This window comes from Typopeltis vanoorti, chromosome 3 (genome assembly GCF_054136105.1).
Source record: "Typopeltis vanoorti isolate ZY-2024b chromosome 3, IOZ_Tvanoo_1.0, whole genome shotgun sequence".
NCBI classification, from domain to species: domain Eukaryota; kingdom Metazoa; phylum Arthropoda; class Arachnida; order Uropygi; family Thelyphonidae; genus Typopeltis; species Typopeltis vanoorti.
In genome coordinates, this window is record NC_143551.1 from 16,230,820 (window position 1) to 16,253,572 (window position 22,753).

Below are 22,753 nucleotides of genomic sequence, written 5' to 3' on the forward strand. Positions count from 1 at the left end.
GTTACCAGAGAACTGTGAACAAAAGAAACGTTATATTTAAACTTCTGTCGAAACGGTTGAACGATGCAACAGTAGATGTGACTATCGACCAATTCGTATCTCCCCGCTTCTGTAGTCCCTCATTTTAGCCTGTGGAGTAAACTTTTCAAGGGGCATAAATAACTTACGAAGTAACTATGTTCAGAATTTGGTCGAAATTAGTTGGCGTTTTGCGACCTGCGAAGATGTCTGCCGATGAAGCATCCCCCCTTCCCTCGTCACACACATGCATGTGATCATTCCATTTTAATCTGATTGGATTGATTTTTAAGATGACTGAATTTATGCAATGTCAGATGGTTGAATTCCAGATTCGGAAGTCGGTTGAACAATGTCGACCACTAGAGGTATCTACGAAGGAAGAGGAAGAAAACAGATTCTTAGATTATGTCAAATAAATAATATTAATATTATTTATTTGACGTAATATTAATGTCAAATAAAAATAACCTGTTATTTTTATTTGACAGATATATGCTTGTGCAGAGACCATAGATTTAGTAGAACATCCAACAGGACATTGTCTGCCAAATTTGAAGCATTACATTTAATTAATGAAAAAAGCGAAAACACCTTGAAGATAACGAATCTTTCTTTGGATCATTTTTCGCTTTTTCTTTTCTTCCACCTCCTCAGACAACCCTACAGGTCATCTACTCCAATTTCGAAAATTCCAACCTAAGCTGACAAAAAAGGATTTTATGGGGTTTCGTGACCATCGTAAACACAACTGCATGGTATTGTTTCAACTAATTTTGACCAAATTTGGAATATAGTTCTTTCTTACGTTGTTTAAGGTCCCCCTGATAATTTCGTAACAACTAAATCAAGCGGAGGACTGAAGAAAAATATGATAAATAAATAAAAATAAAAATATATAGAATTAATAAAAATAGAAAAAATCCTCAGTTCATCCAAGGTATTAATGTACTCGAGGTTTACTGCCTTTCGTGTATGAGAATTACGTAAAAAAAAAAAAAAAAAAAAAAAAAAAATGTGTAAAAAAATATGAATGAAGTTCTTAGGAAGTAATGGTCAGTTTCGGTTTAGAAGCGATGGACATTATCATTACAGTAACTCTCCCGAAGTCCAGACTTATCACAGATAATCTCTTCTGCTTGTAATAATTATCTATCATAAAGCTTAAACTCTCAACATAATTAGGCAATGCATTCCACTCACCCACCACTCTCCACGTGAAAAAATTACCCCTCATCCTCTTGTTCACCACTCCCATGCGCAATTTCCAAGGATTGCCTCTAGTTCTTACCTTTCCTTTTGTTCCAGTATCAGAAAAATCCCTGTCGTATTTATTTTGTAAATACCTCTCAGGAGCTTAAACATCTCAATAATATCACCCCTTGACCTTCTATCTACCAGACTCTACAAATTACATGACTGCAGTCTATCGTCATAGCTAAAATGAGATCTGAAAATCATTTTTGTCAATCATCTCTGCACCTTCTCCAGAGTGTCTTCATCTCCTCCCAAACGCTGGTGTCGATTTGTATACAGTAGTCCAGATGTGGCTTGATGAGGGCTTGTATAGTGGAATCACTAACATTTTATGTCTGCTGATTAATGTTCTTCTTAATATTGCAGCAGTCCTTTGAATTGTCTTTACTACATTTGTAACATGATCCTAAAATTCAAATTTAGATCGACCTTAAGCCAAGATCGCTTATTTCCTCCAGTAAATTTCCACATTGTATGCAGCATCCCTTCCATCTGCAGATCCCAGAATTCAAAATGTTACACCTAGCAACGTTAAAATGACATCCCTATTCATGTACCCACATTTCCAGTTTATTCAGGTCCTGAGGAGCTATCACATCACCACTATACGGTATAACATTTCCCAGTTTCATATCATCCACAAACAACTGAATATCTCCCTGAATTTCGGTAACAGTATCATTGATATAAAGGTTGAAAAATAATGGTCTTAGTACAAAGTCCTGTGGAATCTCACTAGTAATTTTGCGTTTTCCTGATATTGCTCCGAACACAACCTTTTGATATCTATCAGACAGCCGATTGCCAGTCCACTCCACAAATTTATTTTTTAGACAAAATCTAAAAAAAAAAAAAAAATGCACTCTATACATTTCCCTCATCAACCATTCTTGTTACTTTATCATAAAAGTTAACCAGATTATTGAAACAAGAGCGCCTCTTAACAAATCCAAGCTGACCTTCACAGATGATATTATTCTAATTTGCCCACGTTTGTATATATGCTAGCTCTTACCAATTTCTCTTAATACCTTAACAACCACAGAAGTAATGCAAAATGGTGTAATTGCTGAGAATGTTAATTCTTTCTCTGAAATTTCAGCACTACCTTAACAGCAATTTTACCGTGACTGTCGATTACTGTGTTAAGTGCATATTCGTAGAGAAGTTATCTATAAATACAGTGATATAGATAAATTATACCGGTTAATCGCAGTCTTCACTACTGAAATCAAGATGTACTAAATGTTGAAAAGCTGTATTATTCTGGTTCCTTGGTGAAGGAGGGTTAAACAAGCTAGCTACGGAGTTGGCCGGATAGATCTCGTTTCTGTGTTCTAGCAAACAAGATGGTGTCGCACCAGCATTTTCTTTTTATGGACAACCATAATAAAAATTTCAGATATTCTTAAAACAATCAGCTTTTGAAAGAAGGTTTATGGTGGTTGTGAGAATGATGCACAAAAAAACTACGATAAATTTATGAATTAAGAATGAAAAAATTAGGCATCTTTTTCGCGGATTGGCGTAACGATTTAGGTGAAATGAAACTTTGTCTCTTTGATTACCTTCGATGACAGCTGAGAATAAATTTTGAAAAGAAAGAATTTTCTGCAATTTTCGAATAACGAAATTGCATACTGGAATGAAATGGTACTGGTTTGTTCTTTAAGATTAATATGCAGCTGAACGCTGTTTTGATACCACGATGGTAATTTTGAAGCATTTTTATGAATTATTGTTAAGATTAAATATTAAAATAAATAGCAGTTTAGTGATCCATATTTTGAGGAAACAATAATTTGAGTCGAGACTGCATAAGAAGTATGGTTTTTGTTCTATCGGCATAACTTCTTTCAAGATAAAATTTCATGATGAATCATTGAATATTTATTTTAAAATTAATAATTATATGCGAAAAATGTATTTAAAATACTTCAGTTTTTTACACAAAATCATTTTCACAACTTGGTATGCTTTTATAAAACGTAGCTTCAGTGGATATCTTAGGAATCATCCTTAAGTAATGTTAATACTTTTTTTTTACTTTGTCTCTTCTCACAAAATGCTATAGCTTCAACGTTTTCTTCCAAAATAAATTAAAAAATAAATTCCTTCAAATTCCTAGTTTCTGAATTTAAAATTTCAAAGTAAATATACCGTTTTTGCAATAGTAATTATATATAATAAAACAGAATTACGATAATTCATTTCAGTAAAATTATGGAGACTTTAACCGTATTGTAAACAGAATACTATGGAAATACTCGTACAACCTTAACGCCACCTTTAAATCTCCTGCAAAATTAAAGAACTCATCCAAGGATCCACTTTCTCCCTGGAGTATACCGTATTTGCACCTGTAATGTGCCCTCTATAGGTGAAACAGGACGCACATTTCCTATCCGAAAAAAGGAACACAAATGGCGCATTAAATTTAATAACTATGGTAAATCTGGCCTTTCTGATCATGCCCTGAATACTCTACACAGATTTGACTGGAAAGGCACCTGTTGTTTACATCAGGTGCCTTTTGATATGAATGTAAATTTAAGGAGGCCTGTGAAATTCCTATCACCCACCCTAATCTTAACAATAATGGTGGTCTAAAAATCCCAAGAATATGGATGGCACATATTCTACCCACTTAACCTTTTGGCCTAAGAGTGAATTATAATTAGGACTGTAAGTAATCCAAGATCTTAACTCTAATATAACAACACTCTTGTTAAATTATGGATTAGGCCTCCACTTTTACTGTAGTAAAACTATATATGAATTTGTTCTCTGATTATTATGAATAGAATATAGCTTTGATTTAGTTATATATATATATATATACACACACACACACACACACATACACACGAGTTCCGGATTGGTAGGCCGGTTCTCGTTGAATTCTGATGACTCGAATTTTGAAAACTCGACACTCAGGGTAGCCCCTGAGTTTCAAAAAACGTGACATACAAACCTGACGTACTGACGTGACCGTAACATACAAACGTGACATAAAAAGGCTTATCATTTTATATATATATAGGGTAGATATATGTGTGTGTGTGTGTACTCCAGATGATGACCTTCATATGAAGATCGAAACGTCGGGAAATTAAAGTAATTATTCCTAACACGGTTGTAGTCTCCATAATTTTACTGAAATGAATGCTGATCACCCTGTAACACCAAAGGAAAGGAATTACGATAACTAAATCAGCAGATTTCTGAAGAGCACACAAGAATTCAAAAAAGGTCTTTTGGTTTATTTATTGTTTCTTAAAATAAGTGCCTTTGCTATTCTGATAAATACCTTTTTTTTTTTTTTTTAAGAAAATGCATAAAATTCTATCATGTTACTGTTTCACAGAATCACCCCCTCCCCCCGGTCGTACAGTAAAAACAAAAGTGTAACACCTTGGTTATTAAAATCGATCTTCTTTATGCTGTTTTCAAATATCAGATTAATGGTAGCAGTATCTTTCACATTAGTAATTAAAATAATAATGTAAACACTTTAAAATTAGTGAGAACCTATTATAATCAGTTCTCTTGATCGTTATTAGCATTAAGATTATTCTCTATTTAAATAAGTTTGTACTTGTTTATTTCATTATAATGCATCTTTTGTTTGTTTTTAATTATTTTACATGTTTATACAATTTTCTCTGTTTCCAAACCAGATATATTTTCATAAAACATGTTCGTATTATTCAACACAAAATAAAAAAATTATGAAAAAATATAACTTTTGTCACTTAAAAAAATCCCCGAAAGAAAATGGGATTTTGAAAATCAGGAGTAGTGAAATAGATTTTCAGGTTTTAGTCGCAGCACAAAATGTGTAATGCCACTTTATGAGCATTTGGAGGAGATGCCAACTAGACCTGTAAGTGGTAAATGACTTGGATTGCCCAGTAAAGCATAGGCCTTGCTTATTGGAGGTATGAATGATAAAATACTGTCCTATTTTATCACTTCGGAGTAGACTCCTCCCCGTTTTCTGTTCTCTCTCTTTCTCCCTACTTAATGAACTAAAGTGCCATTATCTCCTTCATTTGAAGGAGGTGATGGCTATTTAGTTCATTAAGTAGGGAGAAACTTAATGAATACAGGTTACTGCTGTACCCTCGAATGGAGAAGGTGATGGCCGTTTGATAGTACACTGGACCGAACCTGGTGGTAAAGTGTCTGGAAGCTTCCCGATCTCCTGGCGAATAATCCTGCTGCTTACACTTCCAAGCGTGCTTGGAAGGAGAATGGCAACGCGCGGGGCTATTTTCGAAGCCACGCTTGAAGTCTGGACACTTCTGTGGGAAGTATGCGCACAAGTCCTTTGCTCTGTAACTTTCCGGTACTTTCAGTCATGAAAAAATAGCCAAATAGATACTAGTTGCATTATAGTTATTACAAAAAATATCAGAAATAACAATAAAAAAAATCTACCAAAATTCATACAACTAAGAGCTCTTTCACATTGATTTTCCAGCATCTGAGCATCAGTACAAATATTAATGATATACAACGCCCATTACAAGACAAGATTCGATCTGCTGTTCCAAATTTAACCTCAACTGGCAACCTCTGCAGTTCATCCCCACTATTCTAATTACATCGTGTATGATGCCATCCGTAAGATATGACAAAATACCAACTAATCCTCTTAATTCTTCCAAGATCTAAACTTTTTCTTAACCAGCTCTTCTTGCAAATACACCATTAATATTTGCTCTCGTCTTAGCAATTCTTATTTATAACCTTATTCACATTTCCTTATTTCTATAGATCGGTCTGCGATCTTCTCGTAGGCTTTGGCCCCCCCCCCCCTCCATAGGAGGCACTTGTTCGTGGTGGAGAGAGAACGCTCAGCGATGGCTTGCACTTTTCATTCTTCCTCTTTTTCTGGAACTTTCGTATTCTTCGCTGTATTTTCCTGGGTCTTTTTTTTTTACTGTCCTGTTTAATCAGTACTCTCAACAAGCCCAAGCATCAACAGATAACCAGAGCAAGAAACAGAAAATATCAAAATAATCTACTATTATACTATGTTTTCTCATTATGCATTCAGCAGGTGAACGTCCTGTTGGGTAAATGTCACTATTTATCCAGAAAAGTTTGGATAGGTTGCAGGGTCCCGGCAATCTGAAACATCCTCCCAGAAACAATCGGAGCAACTCTTTTATAGAACATCAGTAGGGGGAACACCAATCTCCTACAAAACTGTGAACTTCTCTAAGAGACGAGTGACAGCATTAAAAAGAATTCTCACAATAGCCTAGTACCGACCAGAATATCGTTCTTGAATTTAACACCCTGAAATCCCCCACGTCAACAAATTGGGAATTTCATGGTGTTTAATTGCTCTGGATATCTTACTAACTCAAGGGTATCTTAATTGCTCTATATGCCGAATCCTTTGTGTTGTTTGAAATGTCAGAAATATGATCAGTCTGAGTCTCCCTGTTCTAGATCTGCCATCTGCGTATGATGTAGCAGTAAAACGCATAGGAATGGACAGTAAGTTCAAGCATGCCAAAAGTGGATAGATGAAATGCAGACTCAAAAGATCAAGGCCGAATAGACTGCACCATGCCATACCAGGGGGCGGAAGAAGTTTATCATAATAGCAACAACGTATAGCGGTAAGCATTCTTAAGATGAGAAGGCAACAGTAACGAAAGTGTCGCGGGGATAGTTCCCTTTAATACTTTCTTTACTTTTGCCTTCTGATCCCTTCAGAGGGGACTTGAACACGATGTTTGTCCTACCATATCTCTGAACGTTATGATTTACTCTCAGTCTCAATAGGGCAAATTAGAGGGCGGAAATGAATATGGCCTCCACACCATAAATGATTCCTCTACGTCACAACCCGCCAGCTAGAAAAATGGAGTGTGTACCTCAAAAAAATAAATGACATGTCTCTAGATCCATTAATAGATTGAGATAGATACATCCCTTCCCAGCAAAAAATAAAAATAAAATCATGAAAATACAGGATATCCTGAACGGAGTAGAATTTCATGGTCTTAGAAATATTTTTCTTCCTGGTTTCTGCCAAGTTCCTTGTGAGGAACCGTCCTTATTTCAGAAACTGGACGCTCCGTAGAAAAGAGAATACAAGAAAACAATCTTACATCAGCAACAGGAAATATGAAAAATCGGGTTTGGCACAGCACTGAGGCCTTTCTTCACCGTCCGAACTTAAATCGGAACGACTACTTCTCACTATCTAAGATAGCGAAGAGTCATATTCTAATCACACATCATTAAGGTGTTTTTTAATACAGTTAACGGATACCTAATAATGCAGTGTTTCCTCAGGTGTGCCTTTGTTTTATGTATAACATCACGCAGCTCTCGCTGTTTCAAATCAATCCTTTGTTCGCATTCGACCTTGTAATCAACTAATGGTGTTACGGATGATGGCTTGTAGTATTCAGGCTGAAATAAAATGACTTTAAATAAACATTATTTACTTATTTCCTTGTGTTTTAATGTGAAGCTATTGACTATCGTACCAACTACTCGCTTGGTACGATATCATCGAGATGAACGCCACATCAGATGTGGCGTTCATCTCGATCAAGAACTAAGACTAGGACAAACGATAATCCCAGTGGCAACAGAAGCAAAATTCTTGGGACTCGGATTCGACCATAAAATAATATATATCTTTCCCACCCCCTCATATATATATATCAGTTACGAGATAAGTGCTGAAGAAGGATCCTTCACACCCTAGCTTCCACCAAGAGGTGGAAGTGCTTGATACAAACGGAGATTATCAGTTTCCAGTCCGTGCTCTTGCCTCATACAGTATATATTTGATCCAGTCCACTACCACGCTATCAGAACTGCAACTCTAGCATTTCGATCCTCACCTATTCGCAGTCTTTACGTCGAAGCAAATGAACAATGTTTGTCATTTTGACGTCAGCAGTTGTAATGCGACTAAAATTTGTAAAATTTGGTTGAAAATTTGTATATATTCAATACTTGTCATGCTTACATACTTCCTTTTAGAATAAAGACATTAATTACCCCATGCTCAACATCGGGGTAGACAATACTACACAGAGACTACTAAATACGCTACCACCTTGGGAATAGTTGTGTTCCGTCATGCAATTTGTTCTTGTGCAGATTAAGTAAGCATTCCTCACTTTCTCTACCAGCAACTGTTTTAAACGCACTATTGTGATTTTGTGCGTGTCTGTACATACGCCCAAAATCAGAATCTCTAGCGTGAACTGGACGTTTATCTATTGGATCCCCAGTCATATCAGAATCAGTCGAAATATATTGCAGATGCTGATGGTAGATTAGCTCTTTCCTTTTCATATCTTTCTTTCTCATCTCACACATTTCTTCCTACTGAGGGCAGAGTATTGTGCATCCGCTGTAATCCTATATTTTAATCTTCTGCATTCGTTATATTAATGAGCGCAGTCATCATTTACTGCTTTTAGTAATTTACCTGAGTTTACACACTCATCCAAATTTTATGATATATGTACGATATTTTTAAAATTTTACAATAAATCAATGGTTATTATATAACATTTTACGTTGCTCCCACTCATGAAAGGTTATTTGCAAACTTCTAATACATTTTGTACCGCGGGTAGCTAAGGATTTTTATTAATTTATATTTTTTTTCTACTTTTTATATTTAGAACTATATACCCTGATATATTAGTTTAGTGAACTGTATTAGTTTAGAACTATATACTCTGATATACTAATTTTAATCTTATTTTTTATACCCCAGATATACCAATTTTACCTCCTTTTACTTACATAGGCGTTTATTAGTTTTCTTTTACCTTTTGACATGGCGCATTATAGCCTCAGATGCTGATAGTCCATTAAAAAAAGAAAACTGGCGCTGCATTGGTGTGCCAATTGGAATGATCTCTGAGATTTCTATGATTTTTTCCATGATTGATTGCTGTTTCTGTTGCTCGACCGAAATGCCTGCTCCTACCAAATAATCCTCACTAAGACCTTCAGTTCCTCATTCCAATGCATACTCTGACTTTTATCCAAATCCTGTTTCTCTAAAAAAAAAAAAAAAAAGTGCCATTGCAATCCAAGATAAAAACTCAGCATATATTTGCTGGCTCATGCCATAACTCCAGCTTCTCACTCAGCCAATTACTGCAGACCGAAATAAATAACAAAATCCCAACAGGCTAAGTTTGCTTCCTGCTAAAATGGCAGTCTATCCTTCTGGTCCCTCGCTGTTGGCATCACTTCCGCCTTTCTTTGTTTCCACCTTTGCTTCATCTCAATTATACCATGGTGACATTATTAAAGATAAAATAGACTTGACATCGATCTTTTCTTCCAACTTGTATAGATAACCAACGGTTATCTATTCACCTCCTACTTTACCACGAACTGTTCACATAGTGTTTCTGGTATCTGGTGATATCAGAAAATACTGATAACCAGCAGAAAAATCCTCTTAACAACAGACTTATGCAAATAACCCCGCTGGTTCAGCTTTATCCCTCCAATTTGCTTTAATAAAAAAAAAAACGTGTGCTTCGGTATTAACACCTAGTATCGCTTATATAAATCTGTCATATTCATCTGGTCTATATCCAACAGCATGGAAGCAAGCCTTTATTCAGCCTGTCCCTAAAATTGGGAGAACTCATTTGTCCAATCGTCGTCATCCCAATATGCTCGAAAGTGACAGAGAGAAGGTCATCGACAGGTATGTTCACTACCTAAAGATCCATCAGTCAATGATCACCAGTCTGAATTCCGCCAGTGTCATTGCATAGTAGGCGTCCTCGCAAACCTGCGCTATCTTTGGACACAGACCATAGAAAGATTAGGCTGAATTCATGTAGTCGCCTTTGATATTTTCAGGACATGTGATTGTGTTTGACAGGCAGTCTTCTTATTCTCAAGCTACCATGTTATTGAATTGTCAGCTGCCCCTCATCAGATTTCTTTATCAGTGCGGATGAATCCATAAGGTCTGTATTCTCGTCCTGCTCTTCCTCTATACATCTATGATCTTCTCTAACTTCAAATGCTATCCATAGAGTTGCTGTGTAACTATGCTCAACATGATTCTTTTCAAGATAACCTTTTCCCATAACCAATGTCTTAAACACTGATCACCTCACAGTTCTCAAGTGGAGTGAAGATAATCTAATGAATTTCAGTGCTATCAAAATACAGCCCTGTCTCAATACCGGCAGAAAGATCTTATTTTTGGTCATTTTCGATCTCCGGTCAAGATAGTTTCTCTTCTTGAACTGACTTTCACATCTTGCTTATCCTGAAATAGGAATATCACATCCATAGTATCTGCATCCCGAAAATGCTTGGGATTCTTTTAAGTTCGAAACGTTACTTCTCTACTGCTCAACTCGTAACGCTTTGTAAATTCCAAATGTACCCGATATTGTGCTTATTTGGGTAGTGTACCCAAAACCTCAGTAGCCTCAGCATCCCATAATGCAAAGCACGCTTCCTTTCGGACGTGTATATTTCCATACGTTATTGGGAAGGATCACTACCCAAATCGGTTCCCACTCAATGGGAGTGGAAACCGAACTAAGAAAGATACAAAGTTAATGGTCTTATCAATCTCCACGGAGACCTTGATAAAGTTTCAAAACCCCTTCCTATAACTGAATAGCAATATATATATATATATATATATATATATATATATATATATACACACACACACACACACATCTGAAAGGAAGTGTGTCTTGCATTATGGAATACTGAGGCAATTGATGTTGTCATATACAGTATATTTGGGCTATATATTTTTAAAACCTGTAATGTAGATCCTATTTCTGTATCCAGGCCAACTTGTGAGAATGTGAATGCTGTCGAGAAGGGGGGGGGGGGGGGGCTAGATTTTTCTCTAATAGAGTAGTGCGTGATTGGAATGGTTTGCGTTGGATGCTGTGATGTTTAGATAATAGGACAGGTGAATTTTAAAACAAAGAAGATTGCAGTTTCATAGAACTATAACCCATCCAATAACTAGGTTATTGGATGGGAAGTTAAAAAGGGAGCATAGATAATAAGATATCTCCGAAACGTAGATACACGGTCGTCTAAATGCTACCTCAAATTTGAACATATTACTGTGAAAGTAAAACATTATAGTGTTTTGGATCTTGGAGTTTGTAGGTATCTGAAGTCCTTAGTGTAGGCGTTCAAAATGGTCAGCATTAGCGCGTGATCTGCAGTGTGCCGAGTGGCACAACTCTTAGGGAAATAGCTGCATGTTAAATGTCCGTAATTCGTTAATTGTTGCAGATTTTTCTTTTTTCTTTTTTTTAAAAAAAAAAAAAACCTCCGTGCACATTTCCTTCGCTAAGAAAATGAGTTATATGCCTAAAAAATTAATAGGAATTCCATTATCGGCATCGGAAAATGTTGCCTTTTTTTTTTTACTCTAGTTACATCCCTTGGTAGTACGTGTTCCATGATCGAATGACAAAAATCCTAGACGAGGGTTATGGTGCTGCCCTCTCACAGTGGCTGGCAGACTCCACAAGTCATTTGCTGTTTCAATTGTTATATCGTCTCGCAGTCGTGTAATTATCATTCAAATCACAGCTTCAGACACACGCCCCGCCTCCATCCGTTCTCGATTTTCCAGTATCAATTTAACTTAATCGAAAGATCTCTATTTGCTTCTCGTTCTTCTTCCCGCCCCCAGTCTTTATCTGTAAAGTCGAGACGTTTACATTCTTAATAATGAAAAAAATAATGTTAGCCAAGTAGCCGTTTTCAAATTTCGGCCGGCTTCCAAAAAACTCCCCACCTACAAAACCCCATTGCTTATATTTAAGTGCTTGATTCACATATTTGCATATAAGTTTCTTTTAGAGATGTTTACATGAAACGTAGGAATAAATCGGTTGAATAATGCAATTTGTAGCGGTATAAATTTCTGCGGCAGTTTTGCTTTCTTCACCTCATTTCTTCGACCCATTTTGGTCCGGTTGCGACAAAATTTTCGGTGACCTTAAAATACAACAAACAACTACACAGTATTTGGTCGAAAAGTTGGATGATTCGACCTGAAGAGAGAGACAACAAACCACTCCTACCATTCCTCATTAATCTCAGTGCGATCCTGTAGGACGAAAACCATTTTCTGGGATTTAAAATAAGTAAATAAATAAACTTTGCAACCTTCAGTTGAAAACCCCCCTTTTAAAGGTACTTCGGATTTTTTTCGGAGTTTCCAGATTGGATTCAAACTACGTCTTTCCATTAAAAGGACAGATGGTGCGGAGGAGAAGAAAGAAACGAGGAAGAACAACGATTTGGGGGCGCTTGATATTTCCAAATTGTTTTATTCTTTCGCTAATTGGATAAAGGAATACGGTGAGTGAGAGAACAGAGCCTTATGGAACCTCTACATTGGTTGTAACTGTCCACCGTCACTCGAAGTGAGCGTCCAGTTAGAAATTTCAGTCCAAGTGCAGAAGTCAGTGGGGGTGACCAAATGATGGGAGTTTGCTTAACAGGCGTTTGTGCCAGATCCGGTCAAAGACCTAGGAGGTGTCAAGTGCGACCACTTGGGACTCGCCAAACTTTTCCGTGGCATTTGCATAGATGTGGGTGGCATAAGTGAGTGGATCACCTGTTGACCGACCGTGACGGAACCCATATTGGTGGTCATTTATTAGCTGAGAATCTTCGAGATTGCATAATAGTTGGATGGTGATAGCTCTTTCCATTACTTTTGAGAGAAAGAACCAGAGTAAGAGAAATTGGATGGTAATAGTTGGAGGGTATTCATTTATCTCCGTTTTTTAGTGATAGGTTGAATACGAACTGATTTCCATATTGCAGGGTAGATACCAGTGTAAAGAAGATGACACAGACGTTAACACTTGTAAATAAACAAATTATAGGCATAAAAAAACTCACTTATTTTACCTCTTGGAGCTTTGAAATATTACAATAATGATAAATTAAAGAAACGAAAGATTCTAAAACGTCTGAGCCCAAGTGAGAACTCTAACAAATTGAGTTTCTTTTACAGTAAGTGTAAGACAGGCTTTAGACATGTTTAAACGTGCAAATCATGCATCCATTCATTATCAAACCTCGGCTACATGCTTTTGAAGTATGTAGCCGAGATTTATTACCAACAAATTGATGTTAAAATATTTCAAAAACTTAATGAAAGAATATATATCCGTTTCAAAAAAATCCATTTTTATTATTTTGGATTCAGTATCTGGAAATATTATTACAAGTCTTCCTTTTGGATGTGTATATTGCTAATACATAGCGATCTATATATGTCCGCAACTAGGTGTACTTTGCATTATGGGATACTAAGACAAGATGTGAAGCGTACAGTCTCTACGTACAAGTAGCGTAGTCGTGAAGATATTCCTCATGAGCAAATTTTGTTTGCTTACGCTATTATAAAAAATAGTATAATTTCTTGTCTATTATAATTTTGCTATAATTAACTTTTTTTCGAGTAACGTTTGTATTGAATACCTCAGTATGCAATCTCGTTTGATGATCTCGAATTTTTGTTGATTAGCCTGTTTTTATTTTTGTTCAGGTTTCTAGTAAAAAAAAAAGTTAACTGTCTATATTTTGACTAGAAACAAAAAGTCAGCAGACTTCCCAGATATGTCAAAAAAAATCTCTTAGATGACTAATACAGTATAAGCTTACAGTCTTTGGTAAGTAGGAGTCAAATAAAGAATGAATAAATACGCCATAGCGACAGCCACTTCATCGCTATATTGAAATGAAAAAGATTTGAGATAAACCGGATCTTGACACGATTTATTGATATTTGACTGCATTTTATTGCTTTAACTCCCCCCCCCTCCCCCTGTTTTTTAAGCAGAACGAAATCAAGTATTTCGGAATATAATTAAACGTGGTCAAAATATTTTGTTGTTAACCATGAAACTTGATGATAATGTGTACTGCAGTCTAGATTGGAACGGAAATCCATTTTTAGCTGTGAGAGCAACTCATTACACTATTTATGAGAATCTAATGATGAGAAATATCCCTCTTACAGTTGATGTCATTGGTGCCGTGAGATCATTACTAAAAATGTATAACTTGATCAGCCAAAAAAAAAAAAAAAAAAAATCGCCACATGACTTCTTTCTTAATTTAATCGAGGGATGGTGTTTTATTTTGTTTTTGGGGGTTGGTTACCATATACTCGGAAACTACAATCAGAATTGATGAGAGATGTCAGGGTTGGAAATGGCCAAGAGTTCGAAATAATGGTTTTCACATTCCTGCAATGACCGTTCTTACTTGGGAACAATTGAGTAAATAAATCTCCCTTTGAAATGTACCCTCGGAAGATGTTCTGATAAAGAAGGCCTTGTTTAAAAGGTTTTTTTTCCAGGGCATTTACCTCCATTAGTTGGCTTTGATGCATTGTTTAACGGAGTGCAAAAGTTTCCAAGCTGACGTCATCCTTCGCAGCCCTCGGCTGACGTGTGATCATTGATTCATCTTTATTCAGGTCAACCGGAAGCTTGTGAAACCCCTGCTTCTTATGTTGCTTCAGTCAGCGAGCGGTTGGTTTTCACGTGGGAAGATCTGCCCTTGTCACATACCAGCAGCATAAAAAGATCCCGGAAACCGAGAGAAAAAAAGAAATACCAGTTCAATTACGTTTTTGAACTCAAATTTACACCTTTAACCTTCTATTGTCCGCTGTTCTTAAGTTGTTGTAACCGTATTTCTCTCCCTCCCCGATTCTCCCCCTTCACCAACGGGACGTGTTCAGCTGCGCTACGACTCTTGAGTTTTAGCAAGGCACAAGAGTAAAAGTGAAACGCATACCTAGAGCATCCCCCCCCCCCCTCTAGCCACACCTTCCGAGATTGGAATTCTGGAAATATTCTGAACCGAATGTCACGTTTGCCTTACTCACCACCAGGATGTAGTGAGTAAACTTTACTCACCATTGAGGAACCCCACTCCGCACATGAAAATTATTTTTGCGTGGGTGGTGGTTAGTACTGTGTCAGTAGTGACTGGACAGTTCATCATTACTTATGTCGGTAGTCGTAAATCACTTCCCCACCACAAACTTTTCTTAGGATGCAATGTATTGTTAAAATCAGTCTACTCTTTACTGAAATACGCGTCAGCGATGAGTATATATTGTCTGATCAATTACTTTGCTATGCGAATGGTATATGTGGATAGACCTTTTAACGTTAGTATATTACTGGTTAATCAGATAATTAATCTCTCCTCTTGCTAACGAAATGGCGACCGATGAAAGGACTATATCTTTCATTACTGTTCTCAGCATAGGCTAGCTGAACATGGTATTTCTTTCTTTCTCTCTCTCTCTCTCTGTGTGTGTGTGTGTGTTGGAGACACAGATCGGGAATTAGTGCATTTTTTAAAATTTTATCGCTACTTTTGAATTTAGATCACGTATAAATTCTTATCTCTTGATAATTATTTAACCCAACAAATAACGTGTGTTGCTTTTCGTCCAAACATACAGGGTGCTATGGTTTTGGTAAGAACTATTGGCGAGAGAACGAAGAGAATTGCAATGCGTCTAGCATAGAATTCATTATAGATTCAAATGATGAACATTAGCGATAGAAAATATTTTTCTTCTAACAGAATTTTCTTTTCTATAAGTACGAGTAGCATACCCAAAGGACTGTCAGTTCGCTGAAAATCATCGTGGAAATAGAAGTGAGCCATCCTTTCTATTGGCAGTCAGCTCTGAAGTGTCGCATACGAATTTAGCTTGCTATAAGTGTCTGGACACTTGAACGATATATTTAGTCATTGCCTGCTAGTATGTGGAAGAATGCCGCTGTGTTTAATGTGGCCTAAGTGGCAATTTTTCTGTTTCAGTATCTCTTAATCAAGTTATTCTTCATACACTTATATCGCAAATCCAGTTAATGTAAGAGTCAAATGTATTAATATTTACTCATGACTTTTGAATAAATAATTTCGGTAGATTTATGGTATAGTTAAAAACAGAATATCAGATGTATAGTCATGCAATCCTGTCCCCCCCCCCCCTCACACCGAAGATGACTCCAAAAATTGTTTGTTATATTGATAAGCAAACGCAAGTGATTTTTGTCTTAATTGTACCCAATGCCGTTCTTTAACCTGTGCGTTTGCTGTCCTTTCCAAATTCGATTAGTTTAAAGCAGACAAATAGGATCGCAAAGATAGTGCGTGACTCAACTAGGCTTGTGCTCTCTCTGTTCCTTTCGGTAACATTTCTTGTTGAGAGTATGAAGATTAAATGGGCTATTTCTGGTAAATACAGAGCACGTCGCATATGGTTGGCACATTGTTCAGCGCGTGTGGGCGAGCAAAAAAGTAACCCGTGCACTTTTTACTATCGTATTCTTGACTGGGGGCTATATTTTGGGATTTCTATCTTGATCGTTTTTGAAGTGAGGCAGATGTTTAGCACAAAATGTCCGACAGCGTTCACAGATACAAGAAAGCGTGGACTGGATTTATATGATAGCTTCCAGAAGAGGGGATGGGGGACGACTTCTAGAAACTAATGCGGAGGAACATCTTAGGTAGCACACTTCCAAACTTCATAGAATGGGATGAAACGGAATGTTTACAAAAAAGATTTCTCTGATTTATTAAAATCACGTGCAGGTTATTTAAATCATTTCTATAAAAAAATAAAAAAACTTGCGGGACCACTTTTTGTGTGTCAATGCAAATTCTGAAAAGAGATTAGTATATACATATTTCCTGCAGCAGATTAAAGAGAACTAGAACGTGATGCAAGAGGGATGTACAGGTTGTTTTGCGTATCTTACTTCTAGGCGTGTGAGGGGGCGTATGCATAAATATTAAAGGGATAAAATACAACTCCACTGAACTTATACTTTTAGGATTATTTTGGAAAGAAAGCCTGGGGAGGAGAACATTGCACGTTCTTAAATAAAGAACTTTAATACTTCTGAATAATAGCTTGTTAATTAATAAGAATCTTACTAGTGATGTGTGTGTGTTGCTTAGTTACCTACTTAATATGATAACATTTATTAATTATTAACAAGGTTTGTTATCCCTTGAAATTGAACATTTTATTACTGGCTAGCAGAATTACTCTTTATTTATTGCACTAAAGATCACAAGAGTGATCTTTAGTGCAATTATTTAAAATAATAATAATAATAATAATAATAATAAATGCGTTTTAAAATGATTTCCGAAATGTTTGGACTCCTGTGTTTGGTGTCAGACATTGAGGGAGGAGTGGATATGGTGATGGAATAATTGGAGGGAGCTTAACATTCTCATTACAAATGAATTCCGTTCTCCCGTATTGTCTTCCGATGCGAGTTCAGTCCAGGATTGTAAGAGAAACGGCACTTTTTAAAATCTTTCATCTTATTTTCCTAGAGGACTACAGTAAGTTCTTCGTTAATCTATAAGCCTCGCCTATCACTGCTCGAGTCTTTCATTTGCTTTGAGAAAATTTTTCTTTGGACTTATACAAGCCTTACTTGTCAGTAGGGTGGCCAGACGCACCCCATTTACTGAATTAAATTTATAAAATACCCCTTTTGTAAAATCTTAAATGGGGTACGAAAAATACCCCTTTTCGGTGTTTCGGACAAATATCCATTTTTCAGTTTTCTGTATTAAATAAATGAATATTGACTATTGCCTTTACTGTGAATGCCACCAAGTAAGCAAAATGTAAATGCTACAAATCATATAATATCACCAAGTTTAGGTGATTATATAAGAAGAAAATTAGCTGCAGGTAAATATTTTGTTGAAATGCATTCTCAAAGACTCGAAAAACAACTTTGTATCCTACTTATATAGATCGGTATAGGATATTTATATTATGCTTACTTTTTAATGCTCGGCACCTGTCACATGCCCGATACGAGGGGAGAGTACGGGCTCCCGCGGTCACTACTTGAGAACTTTTTTTATTTCATTGTAGTAAAGTAAGGCAATAAATTCTATAAATACTACTTTAACCATTTTCACAGAATGTCCTCTTCATCGTCATCAAATACGGAAGAAGAAAAAATACAGAGCTTAAATCAAGAGAAAAAAAAGAAGATAAAACATCAGAATTATTTCAACGAGGAGTGGCAGAAAACTTATGCCTGGGTGATTAAAGGAAGAACTGTTGGTAAAGCCAAATGTTTATGGTGCAATTGTGAATTTTCCATAATAAATGGAGGTTTTCATGACCTTAAAAAGCATATGCTAAGTAATAAGCATAAAAAAGGGAAAGTATTAGCTAGTAATCCAACTTTAAATTCATTTTTTATTTTCTCGACGTCATCGTTAGTTTCGACTGAAGAACGAAAGACTGTTGCTGCCGAAGCTACGTTTGCCTATCACACAGTGAAACATGCGCATAGCTATCGTCATCGGACTGCATGAGTTCATTATTCAAAACATTATTTAGTGATTAAAAAATCGCTTCTCAGTTGACATGCGCGCGAACAAAAATATCTAAAATAATAACAAATGTTTTAGCAAAAGACTGTGTATCTACAGTTCTTGAGAATTTAGGAGAAAATCAGCCATTTCCAATTGCAACAGATTCATCAAATGAAGGAAACATTAAAATGTTTCCTTTTATGTGTAGATATTTTTCTAAATCCAGTGGAGGAGTTCAAACAAAACTTTTGAGTTTCTTTAACAGCCAGTCAGAAACTTCAAAGGATATTTCACTTTGCTTACTTCAAAAGTTGAAGGAGCTGAATTTAAATCCCGAGAACATTGTTAGTTTTTGCGGTGATAATGCTATAAATTTTGGTATTAATCAGAGTGTATTTACAGAATTGAAGGAATTTAATAAGGATTTAATTGATATGGGGTGTCTTTGCCATGTCTTACAATGCAACAAGAAAAGCTACAGGCTGTTTAGAAATTGATATAGAATGTGTAATTTTAAAAACATATAATGAATTTAGTTCACAGAGTAAAAGGTTAGAAAATTTACAAGAACATTATGAATTTTGCGACCGACAATATTCAGATCTAATGCGTCATGTTCCTACAAGATGGTTGTCACTCACTCCAGCAGTAGATAGGCTAAACAAAAATTTTGAGCCAGTGAAAAACTATTTTCTATCTTTGGAAAGATGTCCACCTATTTTACGAGATTTTGTTAGCTGAACGAATTAGCTGAAGTCTACCTTTCTTTCTTTTCAAATGCAGCTATCTGTGTCCAAAACGTAATTTGTAATCTAGAGCAGGATGGTCCAATTATAATAGAACTATTTAACCTAATGGCCAATCTAAGAAACTCTCTACATTCTAAATTAAATGATCATTTTTATGGATTCGTTGCTATACAAAAATTGAAATCTTGTCGCAAACCAGTTGAGATAAATTTGTTTAGGAAAAGGGCAGACGATTTTCTGAAAACTTTAATTCAGTATATTGAAAAAAGATTTGGTTTTGAAAATAATAAGCACGAGTATCGCGCGAACAAAAATTCTTTACTGCTTAAGTACAAGCCATTAGGAAAAAGAAAACCAGGACGTCCTCTTAAACGATTCAACGATGACGGCTAAGGCCGGAACAGGCCATGCTAGGCCTAAATCCTTGATACGCATGATGATGAAGTATGAGCATCTTCAAATTACATGAAGTGGCACATTTTGATCTTTTCTTAAAAGTTATAGATTTATTTAAAATTTCCAATATTAATATTGATTTGCTATATGAAGAGTACTTCCTGTTAAAATCGTTCCATAAAAATATTGACACAAAAGAACTCAAAAATATCACCCCAAATCCTTACCATGAATACCCCAAAATCTATGTATGATACCTCAAAACAAATTTTAATCTAGTCACCCTACTTGCCAGACTCAGTAGATCTGGATGTAACGTTTGCGTTTTGCATCTGAACAATCTTTTCCAGTAAGTTCTCGTTTTGGATGGTATGCTTTGAACTTACGATGCCAGGAGTGGTTCATTCTCAGACTTTAAATAAGCGAACTTAGATTGTTTACAGTACCTATTGATTTTATATGCTTACGATAGTTTTAGATAAATTTCGTAAGTTTTGTGTCAGTCAGAAGGAAAAAGCCATCACAAGATATTCACTTTTGTATTATATATAGATTAAGCGGAAGTTATTATTGAATTAATTGGAATAGATCGTACCGGCATTATTCAGTAACATGTGTGAGTGAAAGTTGAATGATTTATTATTAAATATGTAAAAATTGTAAAGGAATCGCTTACTGAATATTTTTATTTGTTTTCAATTTCATTTTAGTGGCTATGGGAAACTTACCACTTGGACAGCAATATTTGGATTTATGTTAATGATGGCCTTAGATGTTGGACTCGGCTAGTCACCATTGAGTACTCGCTTCGCTTATAAACCCGCAGAGAGCGAAGGGACAATGGAAAAGTGCAGGAAAGCGTACTAAATCTTGAATTATTGTTATTTGTCTATGAATAATACAGGAAGAAACTGTCGTCCTAAGTCCACAGACTTCTTTATATATATGGAAAAAAAAATGTTCCTTTTATAATTTTCATTCCTGTTTTGTAAGTGAACGGTGTCTTTTCTGTCCTAGCGGACGAATTTTAAATACCTGTCTTTTGCAATTTTCATTTGAGAAGCTTGTTTCGTGCGTGTAACGGATGCGCCATTGTTATGTTTGATTAGAAAAGCCATAAAATGAAGAGTTATAGCAGAAGTGAAAGAGTTCCTGTGTGTCAAATCGAGAGATTCCAGGTTTGTTTACTAAATGCTGCCTAAATATTAAGGATTTAAAATCTTATTTGTTCGTGTATAGTAAAATCACTGTATAATCACCAATAATATATTGAATTTGAAAGGTAAGTGTAATATGAATGTTCACAAACTGAAATTGGATTATATAAATTAAATTAAAAGGGGTATTGTTTATTATCATCTATAAGCTGCACTTTCGCTTAATGAAGCATGCATGTATATATATATATATATATATATATATATATATATATATATATATATATATATAATGTGCTGGGATTATGTTTCAAGTCGTTATAATGGCAAGCATTTGCGAACATTTTCCCTGACTGCTATATTATTTAGCGACATAGGTAAGCAGTATTATAATTGCAGTTCTATATTCATTTCAAAATTACAATAAAAATAACAGTAGTTTTCTCTTACATTTGGTAAGAGGAAGAAGCACTGTGAATGGTCACTGAATACAGTCTTAGAATTAAAGTAAAATTTTATGAGACAATCAGATGAAGTTATTGCAGTTGTTTTCTCTCATATCCATCAGACTAACCTTTTTTATAGTGTCGATAATTGACCTATTATTTGCAAATAAAAGAAAATAAAAATACACCAAGTATTTCCAAGTTACTTACGTTGATCTGTGAATGGTTTTCTATAATTCATTTCTTTTACCCTTGCTTTGTGTATGATAATAAAAGTTTTTAAATTAGGAATTGGAAATTGTTTTAGTTAATCATTTGCACCGCAGGATTAAATTATTTGGACTCTTTACATCCCAAATTATTCTTTCCAGTATTTTACGCTGCCTGGTCAACCTGTTTATATTTTATTAATCGAAACCTTAAGAAAAGGTGGCATTTATAGATGTTAATTACATCAAATGTTCCTTTAAGATTTAAGATTAAGTGTATTTGTTAAACGTTAATATCTGTCTTAAACGAAGGGAAGAATGCATCTTTAGGTCACATTCAGTTGTTCATTGGTAAGTATTAATTATTTGTAATCATCAATCCACTCTTTCGTTGTAATTGCAAAGTAATTATTTATGAGCATGATAAAGAAATTCGGGTTACGTATCTTGACTTTGTACCGGTCTCGTTTGAAACGTAATACATGCTTACTCTGTGAAGTTATTTTTACGTGTTATGTACCGAGGATGTCTCTGAAAATAAAGAACCTTTGCAAAAATGATGTTTGTGTAAATTGAGTTTTGCGACAAAACACGGATTTATCCAGCATGCTTTAGTGGACATGTTATCATCGGAATTCTTCCCCATTCTATCCCTCTCAAACAGTGATTGAATTCGGAAAGGGAAGAGAAAAAGTCATTCTCGTCTCTTAACTTATGTAGTTCGCTGATTCTTAGCTAATTAAAAAGAGGTACTTAATATTTCCATAACGGGAGGAGAGTATGCCCCCACCACCGCTCTTCAGTTCAACTTGCTCTCAAAGAATACGCCTCAGTTTTCTCCATCCTCGTTTTTTGGTTTCGGCTTATCTCGTATGTCGCTCATATTTTTTCCTGTAACTCATTTAATTATGTCTTTGTATGGTTTCTTTTCAGGGTATAAGAAAGAAATGTCAAATTAAATCTAAATTTAACCCAGGAGTCTGCTTGAAGACATTGCTCAATCAGTAGAAAGTACACTCGCCTGACGTCATAACCTTGCTCTGCTTTGGCGTTAGTTCTAAACCCAATATTGAAGTTGGGGAGTTTTA

At 35.7% G+C, this 22,753-nt stretch overlaps 1 protein-coding gene across 3 annotated transcripts in view; it reads left to right on the plus strand.

The window, feature by feature from the left end:
* The window catches only part of Zip48C (Zinc/iron regulated transporter-related protein 48C), a 245,670-nt gene extending 223,445 nt beyond the window's left edge, over positions 1-22,225 (plus strand). For all 3 annotated transcript variants that reach the window (XM_090415478.1, XM_090415479.1, XM_090415481.1), the window contains one exon: positions 20,564-22,225. In XM_090415478.1, the coding sequence (XP_090271604.1) occupies positions 20,564-20,642 (79 nt within the window). In that variant the 3' untranslated portion in view covers positions 20,643-22,225. The remainder of the gene's footprint in view (positions 1-20,563) is intronic.
* Positions 22,226-22,753: the final 528 nt, after the last annotated feature.